The sequence below is a fragment of the Notamacropus eugenii genome, chromosome 1 (genome assembly GCF_028372415.1).
Source record: "Notamacropus eugenii isolate mMacEug1 chromosome 1, mMacEug1.pri_v2, whole genome shotgun sequence".
NCBI classification, from domain to species: domain Eukaryota; kingdom Metazoa; phylum Chordata; class Mammalia; order Diprotodontia; family Macropodidae; genus Notamacropus; species Notamacropus eugenii.
In genome coordinates, this window is record NC_092872.1 from 107,360,407 (window position 1) to 107,375,345 (window position 14,939).

The window sequence follows — 14,939 nt, forward strand, 5'->3', positions numbered from 1 at the left end:
ATTGAAGGACTGAAATAAGGGGGAAAATTGCTACCTCTTAATTAGTAAAGGTAAGTTTTAGATAGTATTTCTATCTATTTTGCTTAATGCAACAAAAAAGGGGTGAATTCAAAGTAGAAGACTATATTGGTATAATCTGGGAGAAGAACTTAGAGGCAAAATTGGTAAAACCTGACAAAGGGGACTTTGAACCAATTTATCTAGGCAGTATCTTTAAGGGAAGAAGAGAAAAGGGAAAATAAAATGAAATATTTTGAAGCACAGTAAAAATCTTTATATATGATAGCCTGGTTATATGGTATAGTAGAAAAAGCATTAAACTGGGTTTGAGTCATGACTTAACCTCTACTATTCTAATTTTGCCTAAGGAAAAATCACTCATCTCAGCAAAACACTTAAGACTTAGTTTCCTCATCTGAATCTTGTCAGGTTGTATGTGAAGTGCTTTTTAAATGTGAGGTGTACTACATAAATGTGAACAATGAATAATAACTAGTGGGCTGTCACTGCCTTATTTATTGCTCTTACTTAAAAGTTGTTCCTGCACCATACTACGTTTCCTAGAAGAGCCAAGAGATGTACCTGTAGTATTTAGGAAAGACAAAACTATACACAAATTTTATCACGATCAGTGATGGCAATAGTTGCCCATAAAACCAACAGAGAAGAATTACTGAAAGAAGAGGTATAAAATTTTTCACCTTATAAGATTTTCAAGACTATAATGCCACCATCAATTTAATAGTATTTCTTCTTGATGAATAGAATGAAAAATCATAAAATAGCATATTCAAAGTTTCCAACATGTCTCCTTAATAAACGTTTAGTGATTGAATAACTGAGGTACCTGAAATATTAAAAAATTCTCTTGATGAATTCATTCTTTGAGACCATCACTTAATAAACTGTCAAAGATAGTATAATTAGTCAATTGACTAGTTAAGATTTTGGTAAAATTTCTATTGGCAAGGATTATCATTTTGCTTTAAAAGTGCAGATTTTACCTTAAGATCATTAGTGATCATGGATAAATGAAAAAATATGGAACAGTCTATTACAGTGGAAGAGGACAGTTTTGATATTAGAAAGCCTAGAGTTCTGTTACTTAGTGGATGACCTTGAAGAAGTCAGTTAATTTCTTTGTGCGTCAGTGTCCCTGTCTATAAACTGGATAAATAGATATTTCTATCTCCCTTACAGGTATGTTGTGGACAAAATTCACTTTGAAAACTTAAAATGCTATATAAATGTTGACAACCATAATCTGAATCCACTGTCTACATTTCACAAGAAACCAAATTTCAGAGAATGCTCATGGATAGATGCACGTAATTAAGGCACCAAACTAACAAGTGAATAGGGGCCCCTTAACTTGACATCTTTTTTTTTTTTAATTACATTATCTTAGGTTTTCAACATACACTTTAATCAGGTTTTGAGTTCCAAAATTTTTCCCCCTCCCCAACACAGCACACCATCCGATATAAGCTATACGTGTACATTTTCACATTAGTCATGTTATGAAAGAATAAAAACAAAAGGGAAAAAAATGAAAAAGAAAAACAATAAAATAAAAGAGAAAACAGTATGCTTCAGTCTGCATTCAGACTTCATAGCTCTTTCTCTGGATTTCACTATACATCTTTAAGTGGAAAATATATGGTCTCATCTTGAGAATGTTATCAAGGGATTCTTGTTCTGATAGAACACTTCAGTCATCTCTTCCAACTCCAAGGTCCTATGAATCTATGAGATGAACATTCTTCATCACCTAAGTGTAAATAGCCCTAAGAAAAATGCTGCTTTTCCCTATGAATGTGTTTGGTGTTTGCTCATAGCTTACTTCAATACTGTAGGAAGTTGAGAAGAATTCATGCGGGTATTTTTTCTACAAAAGTAACAAGTGCTTCACACCTGAGTTGCTGATACAAAACTAACTAAATATTAAGTTAAAAATCAGCATAAGAGATGCACTTATCTAGGACATTTTTTGGATACCTGTCTTTCACTTCTCATCCTGATGCATTACTTCTAGCCTTCTAACTTCTTCATGTTTCAGGAAGTTCATGATTAGGAATGAATCACCCTGCAAGATCTCATCATCCTTGGGATTCCCCCTCACACTACCCTCTGCCCTAACTGGAGGGTAGAGCCATGAACTACAAAACTTCAGTTCAGATCACTTCATTTCTAAGCAGCTGCAGCAGTCTCATACCCTCCCTCAAGCCCACCACTTGTCAGCTTCCTTCGATGTTTTCTTCCTCCATTCACCTAGAAGCTCCCTGAAGAACCTGAGGACTATCTTTCTTTTCTTACATTTGTACCCCCAGACCTTAGCACAGGGGTGGCACATAGTAGGTATTTAATAAGTCTTTACTGACTAACGCATATTCACATTTATACAGTATTTTTAAGTCTCACAAATCACTCCCTTAATAATAACCACATTACTTATCAGAGCTTTCTATACCACTTTATACCTCTCTATGACTGAGGCAAATTGGCCTCCTTGCTTTTCCTCATAGATAGCGCACCATGTCCTGTCTTCATTTCTGCTTCTTAAAATACCTAGCTTCCTTCAAAGCTCTGATTAAATGCCATTTCCTATATGAAGCCTTTTTTTTGTACTTCCCCTCTCTCCTTATTGCTAGTACCCTTCCCTGCTCCAAAGTAATTTAAAAATACTTTTATACATATATGTGTGTGTGTACATATGTATGTGTGTGTGTATATTTTGTTTTCCTAATGGGCTGTTTTATTTTTTTACTTTGTTTTCTCAGTGTATGGATCACAATAGAGACATAATAAGCGCTTGTTGATTGATTTTTATACATCAAATAGTAAGACACAGAAAAATTAGTTAGCCCACAGCCATAACACGTTAGAACCAGGTTTAAACTGCTCATCTTCTAAAATGAAGGCTATACCACATCACACCTAACAGATTGGCTAACGCGACAAAACAGGAAAATGATAAATGTTGGAGCAGATGTGGGAGAATTGAAACACCAACATTGTTGGTGGGGCTGTGAACTGATTCAGCCATTCTGGAGATCAATTTGGAACTATGCCCAAAGGGCTACAAAAATGTGCATACCCTTTGACCCAGCAATACGGCTTCTAGGGTTATATCCCAAAGAGATCATAAAAATAGGAAAAGGACCCACATGTACAAAAATATTTATAGAAGTTTTTTTTTTGTGGTGACCAAGAACTGGAAATTGAGGGAATGCCCATCAATTGAGGAATGGCTGAACAAGTTGTGGTATATGAATGTAATGGAATACTATTGTGCTATAAGAAATGACAAACAGGAGGACTTCAGAAAAACTTGGAAAGACTTATATGAAATAATATGGAATGAAATTTTAGCATAGGTACCTATAGCATATATACCAAACATTCTATGTTTTTTTTTCCTAAAATAAAATATTTATCTCCATACATATTGGACTCATTACTGTGGGTTACTGTTTGAATCAATCCTTTTTGTTGTTTTAAGAATGCAACCCATTTGAAGTCAGATACTATGTCTTATTGAGTATTATTAGTAAGTATCCAACACTATTGACAAGAGCCTAATTCTTTCACCAACAATAATAAACGGGAATTTTCATTCAGTCTCACTTCTGCTGTCTCAGTGCTACAGAAATGCTTTGGGAGGCACTTGAAGAATTAAATTTGACAAGTCATTACCAAGGCCCAACACCAATTAGGCAAGGCTAACTTATGATATCCAGAACAACATCAGTGGTCACTGAAAATTCCAGACGGAGTCAAGCTAGACATGGCTTCATAGTTATCAATACTTTTAATTCCACCAAGTTGGAGTGGCAGAGCTATGATTCACACTTTGACACCCAGTGTGTAAACAGATGAATGTTTGAGGATACATTCCTATGCCACAGAAGAATTTTCAAAATTAGCCAACAAGCACACATAAAGCACTTACTTTATGCCAGGCATTATTATAAACACTAGAGAAATACCAAAAGGCAAAAATATATCTCTGTCCTCAAGGAGATCACATTCTAATGGGAAAGACTACTTAAATAACTATATAACCAAGATATACAGAGTGGATGGAAGGTAGCCTCAAAGGGAAGGCACTGGGGAGGATGGTGCCAGGAAGGTGGAATATGAGCTGAGTCTTGAAGGAAGCAAAGAGATGGAGGTGAGAAAGGAACCATGTGGGGGAAGGTCAGTGAAAAAGCACAGCTCTGAGAGATGGGAGTGCTAACTATGAAGAAGTACAGAATGTGTAACTAGCCTAGAAGGCATGAAGGAGAATAAAGGATAAGATGATTGGAAAGGTCCAAGTTGTGAAGGTCTTTAAATGCCAAACACAGAATTTTACATTTGATTTTTAAAATTTTTCTAATTTTTTCCTTTTATTTTTTAACATTAATACATATTTATGGAATAAAAGGAGCATTTCCATAACACAGTACAATAAAAAAAAGATGACTGTAGATGAACTGCAAATCTACGAAGCACAATTTGCTATTCCTTTTGAATATACAACAAAATTATCATGAAAATTTATTTTTTCTTCTTTTTTTCTACATTTGATTCTGAAAATGATATGGAGTCACTGAAGTTTACCAAGCTAAGGTGGGACCTTTAGGAAAACGACATTGATAGTTAAATAGAAAATAAATTTCAGGGGGCAAGATGCAGAAAAACTAATTGGAAGACTATTGTAGTAATATAGGAGAGAGGTAATGAAGGTCCATACCAGAATTCTGCTTGTGCCAGAATTTTGAGAACCCTGGGATATAGGTTTGTTTGTTTTTTATAATTCATTACTTTATTTTTCCCCAGTTACAAGTAAAAATAATTTTTGATTCGTTTTTTAAAATTTTTGAGTTCCAAATTCTCTTTCTCCCTCCTTTCCCTCCCCACATTAAGAACACAAACAATGTGATAGGTTATACATGTGCAGTCATGTTAAACATACTTCCATGTTAGTTATGTTGTGAAAGAAAACACAGACAAAAAAAAAAAGAAAGAAAAAGCATATTTCAATCTGCATTCAGACTCCACCAGTCCCTTCTCTGGAGATGGATATAATTTTTTATCACAAATCCTTCAGAACTGTCTTGGATCATTGTACTGCTGAGAACAGCCAAATCATTCACAGTTGATCATCATCTAATATTGTTGTTACTGTATACAGTGTTTTCCTAGTTCTATTCATTTCATTTCACATCAGTTCACACTGGTCTTTCAGGTTTTTCTGAGGGTATCCTGCTTGTCATTTTTTATGACACATAATATTCCATCACAATGATATACTACAATTGATGCATCCCAACATACACTAAATTGATGGTGATCCCTTCAATTTCCAATTCCTTGCCACCACAAAAAGAGCTGCTATAAATATTTTTGAATCAGTAGGTCCTTTTCCTTTTAAGTTTTTTTTTGTTTTTTAATATCTTTGGGATACAGACCTAGTAATGGAATTGCTTGGTCAAAGCATGCGTTATAACTCTTTGGGCATAGTTCCAAATTTTTCTCCAGAATGGTTGAATCAGTTCATAACTTCACCAACACTGCACTAGTGTCTCAATTTCCCCACATCACCTCCGATATTTGTCATTTTCATCTTCTCTCATATTAGTCAATCTGATAGGTGTAGGGTAGTGGCTCAGTTTTTTTAATTTGCATTTTTCTATTCAATAGTGATCTGGAATATTTTTTCATATAATTATAAATAGCTTTGATTACTTACATGAAAATTGTTATTTATATCCTTTGACCATTTATCAGTTAAAGAATAGCTTTTATTTCTATAAATTTGACTCAGTTCTCTATATATTTGAGAAATTAGATCTTTTTCAAAGAAACCACTCTCTCTCCTTTCACACTGCCCATTCTCAAAAGTTTTGCTTCTGACTTTTATCTCATCCAATCTGTCCTCCCTTCTCCCACCCCCTCCCCACTTCTCTTATCCCCTTCCCCTTCTACTAGACTTCTATAACACCTGAATATGTATGCTAATTCCCTAATTCCCTCTTTGAACCAATTCCAATGAGTATCAAGTTTTGGGAGAGGTCAATTGAGTCCCGGCCTTTTTATCTGCCATCTTGGCTCAGCCCTGATTTTTTTTTTTTTAAAAAGCAATTTCTCTATAGAGTTTGCTCTACCAGTTACTAAAAAGAGAAAAGGTCTTAAAAAAGGAGAGAAAGATGAAGAAAAACCATATACACTTGGTGAAACCGAGGTATCTAATGGGAGAAAGTCTAAGAAAAAATGGAAATGCATATTTTTAGGCTGGTACACAAACTTTCAAGTTTTTTTTAAGTATATACAAAGTGAAAGATAAAATCTTTTTTTTTTTAACAACTAGGATAAATTGATTTTGGATTGAGGTTTTTCAAGGCAGCGCAACCTTTTACAAAATACTTAAAAACAACTTAAATTACGTTAACAATGAATGACTTACCCTGGAGAATAAACCTACTGATGCAGACTTCAAAAATAAAATAAAATGAAAGTGGGTAGATGTTTGAGGAACAAACTCCAGGGAACTCAGATTGGTTAAATAAAAATAAACAATGACTTGATGCTAAAAAAGATATAAGAAAAATCTAGAAGATGGCAGTGCAAAACTATCTTTGCTTTGGGATCAAGTTTAAATTGTAGCTCTGACTCTTGCAGGGTGTTAAGCACATCAAATCAGTTGTTTGTTCTTTGTATCTTTTTGAAAAAAGTTGTAAATTACTGATACTACTGAGGCAAAAATTAAGAACTTATATGAAGAATTTTGCTGAGACAGCACACAAATTTATGTTCAGGGATCAAAGTGTACAGGGATTCTGGTGAAAATTCTCAACTCAACACATGGCTCATCACGCCATCAAATCCTGCCCAAACCAAATTCTTGTAATTGGGAAATACTTAACAAATAAAGATACAATAAAACATAGACAATATTACATTTTAAAACTAAGTCACTATGAGGCCTTGAGGGATCTTTATGTAGTATCCAATGTACCATCCCCATTTCTACTTGAGTTTTGACACCACTGCAGTAGATAATGATGGCTTACTCAAAAGTCCCAGTTTAGAAAACCTCTTACAATTGTTACTATTTAAGTTTAAAGCCCAGAAAACTAGATGGCACAGAAAAACTTATGATATTCAGAGATACTGCCAGCAAGATTAGGGAGCCTAGTGAAGATTCTATCATACAATATTGTCACTGACATGATTTAATAAAGAAAAATTTCAAAAGGATTTGACAGGACAGAAGAGGGGAAACGGGTTTAGAGTCTTACTATGGATTTAAATGTGTGCCTTTGTTTTTTTCTACCACCTTTTATTTTCTACGATAGTAATAATTTCCTGTTTGTAAATTTAGCACACTACTTAATTACTCTGTCCCCAAGTCTTCATCTACAAAATTCTGATGTCACTATCCGTTTCTTTTTCTCCCTCTTACCTAAATGAATATTGTGAATAAGTATTTTAGCTTAAGTAATTAATGTAACTGTCTACAAATGTAAGATGCAATTCTATTTTCTCCTCTCTTCTCCCCCACCAAAATAACAGAATGCAGTACAACAGAATGGCCTTTAAATCAAAGCAGCATGCTACATGGCCAATTGCAGTAAGTGGTTATGCATGAGAACATTAAACCTTCTCAGGTTTCCCTTTCTGATGTTCCTCCTCTTCCCCTCCAGTTCTTTCAAATCACCAGCCCCCATCCTGCTAACCCCTGGAAGGCTATATCTCTTCATTTTCCATCGATGTGACTAGTTTGGAAATCTACTTAGTTGCCTTTGGGTTACCTTTATATTTGCACATTTTCTATTCCTTCCAGCAGACTATAGCTGTGCATAAATCGAGCAAGGGATTAAAAAAAAAAATGTGCTGCATACCCGCCTTCTCATTTTAAAAACCTAGTAATAAAGATGCCCTAACCTCAAATGGACATTTAAAACCCTATTACCACTTTTCACCATTCAAAAACACTACAAGATGTGCCCAAGGCATTACTACAGCCATTAAAAAAAAAGCAAAGTAAAGCAGTGTACTACTGTAATATTTGCATAACGTTTTGTGTGACTTAATTTAAAATCTATTTAAACACAACTGGCCAAAGCCTCTGTTAGCTTGGGAGTTTCCAATGTGTTTTCAAGGGTAAAACTGATGGAATCCAAGTCCTACCATGCAGCCAGGAAATCAACTTCTAAATGGCTTTCCCCGTCCTTCCCCTCCCATCCCCCAACAAGGATAAACTCATCTAAAGAGAAGCACGACTCCCTCGGCTGAACTTAATCCGAATTTCACATGGATTGAACCAAAGCTGTTTAATGCTGTTATTTGCTTTTCCACCCTCTGTCTTTCTATCAAATTGCAGTTACCATCCGCGTGATCTCGGCTGGGATCTCTCTTGTGTGTTTTACCTACTACAACAAGGAATGTGGGGGGTGGGGAGGAAGGGGAGGGGAATCCTTAGTAAAGCGAGGAACAGCTTTTTCTCTTTCTTAGCCTTGCCTGCCAACTCAAGTACAAGTAAGTTCAGGTCATTTCCTGAGCAGCCCTGCAAGTTACAACAAGATACAAAATATCCATGAATCTTTCCTAGCCAGGACCGCAGCCTGCAAAGCGCAACGCAGGGGGTGGAGTGGGAGGAGGGAGATGGACGGGAAAGAGAAACAATTTCAAAAACCCCGAACGCCTGACACAGAGGAAGGCACGAACCTGGAGGTCCCTTACCTCGCTCAGCTCCGCAGAGGCGTCCTTCCCGTATTTCAGGACCACTCCAGAATTCATGGTTGTGCTTGGGGGGCTTGGTTATTGCGCCAGCCTTTCATGCACGGAAAGTTGTGTCTCGGGCTCAGCATTCACTCCCTCTCCTCGCTTCTTCTTTTTTGCACATTTTGCTCTAGACAGCCATTTTCACTCAGGAATTTGTGAACCCGACATCCTGATGCAAACGTTCGGATTGCTTCTCGTCTCAGCAGCGAGACATTGCTGCCAAAGCTTCGCGAACGCAGCAGAGCACCCAGCGGCCCCGATCGCAGACCACAAGGGAGCGATCGCTCGGCATTTCCAAACTGCCCAGAGTCCACGCGAAATACCCGCCCCAGCGATGCCTCGTCCGCAGTCCTCCTCGGCTGGGTGGGCAGGCACCTACCCGGGGAGCTCAGCCCCCGAGAAGCGACCCAGCGGAGGGGCCAGTGGAGCAGGAGAGCGCTCCGAAGGCACGGAGCTCTGCGCCGCGCTGCACGCTAAAGTTTCCCCCTGCTCTCCAGCCTGGAGTTGTAAGTGGTTTCTGATTGAACACAGCTGTCTTGCTGCTGGCTAAAGGGTGAGCAGAAGGGGCGGGACCTGCAGAGAAGAGGAGGGAGGAGGACAGGGAGAGCATTTTGGAACTGCAGGCATCTTTCCAGTTCTTTGTAATCCCAATTACAGTACCTAAAACTGTCCTGGTAAAAAAAACAAACAGGAAAAGCCACTTAAACAGCCAAGGAAGAGAGGTGGACTTGGGGTTTGGAGAGGAAAGGGAAAGGGTATAGACTGCACGAAGTCATGAAAAGTCCTTCCCTCTAAGGTATTGACAGAAAAACTTAGACAGTCAATGCACTTCATGAGCTACGTTAAGGTTTTACAATGACTTGAGGCAGATTTTTTCTCAGATCAACCCAAAAAGAAATATTAAGGAAGAACCGTAAGGAATTAAAAGACCGTTGACAAAGTAGAAAACCCCTCCAAAGCCAGATGACCAAGGGAGTGAAGACTATATTAGTGGAAGACTAGTTTGAAGGAACTGATGATATTTAGCCTAGAAAAGAGATTTGGTGGAAGAGGTTATAACAGCTGTCTTCAAAGATTTGAAGTGCTGTCATCTGATGAGCCTCTCTGGCCCCAGAAGAGCAACAGGTGAAAGTTGCAGAGGCAGATTTAAAACTTGTGGCAGGAAAAAATATTCTTAACACAATCCCAAAAAAGAATGAATTTCCAAAGACTAGATGCTTGTAGAATATATTGTAAAAGGGATTCCTATTGAAGTGTGGGTTCGAATTTATAATTTTGTGACTGTCCATCCAGGGTGTGTATTTACTTTCCCTCTTTATTCCATAGATGGAACACATTTTCTATATTTAGGAAAGAAAGCTGTTTTCTAATATCTAAAGATATGTGGAAGAGGTTGAATTTGTCTCTGTGGCTCCAAAGCGTAGGACTAAGGTCAATGGTTTGGACGTTACAGAGCAACAGACGTGAGACCAATATAAGGAAGATGAGTGTGGATCAAAAATAAAAAAGAATTTTTTTTGAACTTGATTTTATTGCTCTCATTTGCTGACATTACGTCCATTTCTCAGGGTGGCCAACACAGTGCTGCAGATATGGAATAGACAGAGTAATACGTTAACACAATCAGCCATGTATAGATCATAGGAGCACAGAGGAGCATAGCTGGAGGAGACCTCAGATAACATCTAGTCCCATCCCCTCATTTTTCAAAAAAAAGAAACTGAGGCCCAAGCAAGTCAAGTGTCTTGTCTAATGTAACTCAGGCTGTGCCAGAGATAGGTCTTTCTGCTTCTTTCCAGATAGATCAGATTTTTTTGAAGGATTCATTTGGACAGTTCTCAAATTTCAATTGTTAAGACAACTTCATTGTACCAAAATTTTAAAAGCATAAAATATGTGCTGTTTTTCTTGTTATTCCAAAAGTTATCCATGGTTAAAAATAAAGGAAGCCCAAAGTTAATTTTATTTAAGCTGACAGAAGAAAATTAAAGTGAAAACTTTTATTTTTGTGTATGAATTATTCAGGACACTTGTCTACACTTGCCACATTATGTGGATAATAACCAGATGTTCATTTTACTTTATCTTATGGGGACAAAACTTCCTCTGTTGCCTATTTACAGCAACAGTCTTTCTTCTACTTGGATTAAAATCAAATAAGTTATTAGTCTTCCCCCAAATAAACAACTGCCTCTTCTTCCTCCTCCCAGGAAAAAAAAAAAGCACCTATCTCAACTGGAACTATGCAGTCTCAAGTGAAGGAGGGAGTGCCTTTTGATGAGCAGAAGCATTGCTACATTACACTTAAGCATTGCAACTTTGCTTACCCACATTGAGAGAATGCCTCCTTTCTTCCACCTTGAGAAAGACCAAGCTTATAACTAGTCATAACCAAACCTATCACTCTTCATGCTCCAAGATATTTATTCTAACTGGTTAGCCCTAGCCTAGTGTCTTTAAAGCTAGTACAAGGTTCTTTAGCTCCATGAAATCAGTTCCCTTTGGTAGGTAAACAAGGGAGACTGAAAAATATCTAATGTAGAGTAAAATAGCAAATGCTTAGAGGCAGAGAATGAGATGCCTCATTAATCAAGAGATAGTTACCTTTTAGAAAGAAGCCAGCTCTAGAGACAACCCTTCCTCTTCTGACTCTTCCAAGTAAAACAATAGAACATTCAAGGGTGGGGTTTCTCATCCTCTTAAACCTTTACTTCTCAAGTGGACTAACAATTTTGCTTCTGGTTCTTGGGGTGAAAGACCAGTCCTAGCTTTGAAAGGGGCAGGGAGGAGGAATCAAGGTGATATAAGTGGTATCAAGCTGTATAGCCATCCCATACACAAAACTCCTCCAAATGGTCCTAGAAAAAGCATGACTGAACTCTGTTAGATGATATTGAGAAAGTCACAGTGATCATTTGTCAAAGGTCTGTATAGAAGAGACAGACAAATCTCCAAACACTGGTCAGACCATCTCAGCACTATGCATGCTGAGTGCTCCGGTGTCCAAGAATTTGTTTAGCCACCAGGGCAAGATGTCCCTAACCCATTCTGGGATACCACAAAAGGGACTGATGTCAACTGGCAGCATTGTTACTTGCTACCTAGTTCTGGATCACAGGTCCAGGGTGGACTAAGAAGATAATCCATACCCACAGATGATCTTCCAGTTCCTGGTTATGGAGGGTTTGGATAATGTACCAAGAAAAAAAGGAAATTCAAAAACCAGCATCAGCAATGTGGCTCAGACCCCAGGAGCAGAATGGCATTTCGGTTACAGCGCCAAGCTTACAAACGAATACTCAGTGCAGGAATCAAAGATAAAAGGAAGCCTACAGTTTTGTTGGTCAGAACTGAAAGAGTTTTTCAACTGGTTGACAGAAGCAGAGTTCAGCAGCATTCTACCGTTGCTTAGATCCAAATCCAGGTCAGGAACATGCAAAGTTTAGACAAGGGTGAGGGTGGGGCTAACAATCAAACTTTGCCCTGGATCATGTCCCTTTGAGAAATACTGAAAGCTTGCAGGTCACTGAGATCCTGGAATAATATAATGCTCAATAAAGCAATAAATGAACAAGCCCTCTAGAAATGTGGCAAAGCCTAGTTCCAATATCAAGTCTGAAGTTAGGAAATAAGTGTGAAGAATGAACAAAAGAGCAAACAAACAAAATAACCCAGAAGAGATTGGTTACAAAACATCTAAAATCAAAGCTTCAGGGAAAAAAAGCTTGGACACAAATTCAACTAGAATTATTGGTACAAATGAAGCAAGTATCACACAAGAGTTAAATTTTTTTCTAATAAATGAAATGAGAATTCTTAATAAAATTAGAAATGAAATGAGAGCTATGGAAGAGAGAAACAGAAATTAAATTAATGTCTTGGAATGAACTTTGCCCAAGCAACAAATTGCCCCAATTTAGAAACCAGTGACTCCTTGAAGATAACAAGAAATAATAAAACAAAATCAAAAATTGGAAAAATGAAAAACTAAAGACTCTCATAGCAAAAACATCTTACCTAGAAAACAGATTGCTAAGAAAAAAATGAAGAATCAAAGGGCTCTCAATGCCATGACAAAAAAAATAATAACCTAGACATCCTATTTCAAGAAATCTTAAAAGAAAACTGTTCATGTCTCTTAGAATCAGAAAGTAAATAGAGAGAAAGACTTTCCCAGTCACTTTTGGGGAAAATTAAACAAAACACAAAATGAAAGCACCTAGGATTATCATAGCCAAAGTCCAGAACTTCCAGGCCAAAGAAAAAATATTGCAACTAGCCAGAAAGAAAAAATTTTATTGTCAAGGAAGTACAGTCAAGATCACAAATGATTTAGCAGCCACCATTGTAAAGGAGTAAAAAATGAAGTGTTCCAGAAGTCAAGGGACAGAGCAAAAAATAATTTAGAAAAATTAGTTTAATGCTATTGAATAAAAAAAAAAACAACCGATTTTTAATGAAAGTACTTCCAATCATTCCTAATGAAAAGATCTGAGATGAATAGAAACTTCAGAATTCAAACGTAGTAGTGAAGAGATAAACACAAATGAATAATGATAAGGAACTAAACCAGGATAAATTCCTCACATTCAAATATGGGGAGGTGATACATGTCTCCTCTGAAACCTATCATTATAAGGGATCATAGAGGGAGTCTAATTAGACAAGGCCTGGGAATGGTCCTGTTATGTCATGATGATCTTAATAGAAGAATGGAAAGAGAAGAAAAAAAGAATACCCTGGAGAGATGGGTGAAAAAGGAAAGTTAAGGAAAATTATCTCATTAACAGTAGACATTTATATAAACAAGGAGGGAATGATAGAAGTATATGACAAATTGATAACCTTATTCTCATCTGAACTGGTTAAAGGAAAGAACACACACATGCATGCTTACATACACACACATATATGCACATAGGCATAAAAACATCACAAACTATATGATTACCTTAATAGATGCAGAAAAGATAACATTCATTTATAGTAATAAAAATATTTAGAGTATGAGCATTGAAAGCCTCTTTTTATATAATTAATTATATTTAAAAACAGCTATCAAAAGCATGTATCATATACAATGGGAATACAACTAGAAGCTTTTCCAAGAAATACTAAGTTAAAACAAACATGTCCACCATCCCTAATATTATTTGTCATAGTTTTATAAGTGCCAGTAATAACAGTGAGACAAGAAGAAAAAATATAGGCAAAAAAGAGATAAATATAACCTTATTTTCTGCTGACCTGGTTTACATAGAAAATCTTAGGGAATGAATAAAGATATCAGTGAGACAATAGTAGCTTCACAGAAGCTGCAGGATACAAAATAAGCCACAAAAATCAATGGCATTTCTAGATAATAATAAAATTCAAGAGTAAACAACAGAGAGGGAAATACCAGTACAAATAACTACAAAATATACAAAATATTTGGAGATCAATCAACTAAAACAGACAAAATACTTACGTGCAGCCAACTACAAAATATTCCATAAAGAAATAAAGAACAACTTAAAAAGCTGGAGGAACATTCAGTGCTCATGGGTGGGCCAATAAAATGAAAAAATGACAAAACTGCAAAAATTAGTTACAGTTTTTAAATAAAAAAATGACAAAACTGCAAAAATTAGTTACAGTTTTTAAATAAAAAAATGACAAAACTGCAAAAATTAGTTACAGTTTTTAAATAAAAAAATGACAAAACTGCAAAAATTAGTTACAGTTTTAATGCTATACTAATTATCACATGGATACTTGGCAGAACTTGATAAAATAATAACAAAATTCATTTGGAGAAACAAAAGATTTAGACTATGCCTGCACAACATATGGCTACTTATGGCCCACCAAAGGATTTTGGGTGGCCCACAAAAAATGTAGAGGATGCTAAAGAAAGTAAAGATGTAATGAGGGCTTTGTCCATGCCCCACTTAACCCACCTTCCACTAGTCACTATTTGTGCCTATCACATACCTTAGCAGGTAGCTAAGCACCTGCTTTCCTGTTTGTCATATGACCCACAGCAACCAATCATCTTCATCTATCTCTAGTCTAAGAGTGATTTCATGACAAATAAAAATCTTAAGTGTAATTAATTGATGTCAATGACTTAATTGATCATTAAGTAATAATATTAATTATGTTATATATTATATTTCATACAT

At 36.5% G+C, this 14,939-nt stretch overlaps 1 protein-coding gene across 4 annotated transcripts in view; it reads right to left on the minus strand.

The window, feature by feature from the left end:
• MCC (MCC regulator of WNT signaling pathway) overlaps positions 1–9,295 on the minus strand; it is a 261,755-nt gene extending 252,460 nt beyond the window's left edge. For 2 of the 4 annotated variants that reach the window (XM_072611670.1, XM_072611662.1), the window contains exon 1: positions 8,731–9,295. In XM_072611670.1, coding sequence (XP_072467771.1) covers positions 8,731–8,787 — 57 coding nt within the window. In that variant the 5' untranslated portion in view covers positions 8,788–9,295. Of the gene's footprint in view, positions 1–8,715 lie in introns of all 4 variants that reach the window. The other 2 variants (XM_072611655.1, XM_072611647.1) reach the window with 1 other exon arrangement.
• Between the last annotated feature and the right edge of the window lie 5,644 nt (positions 9,296–14,939).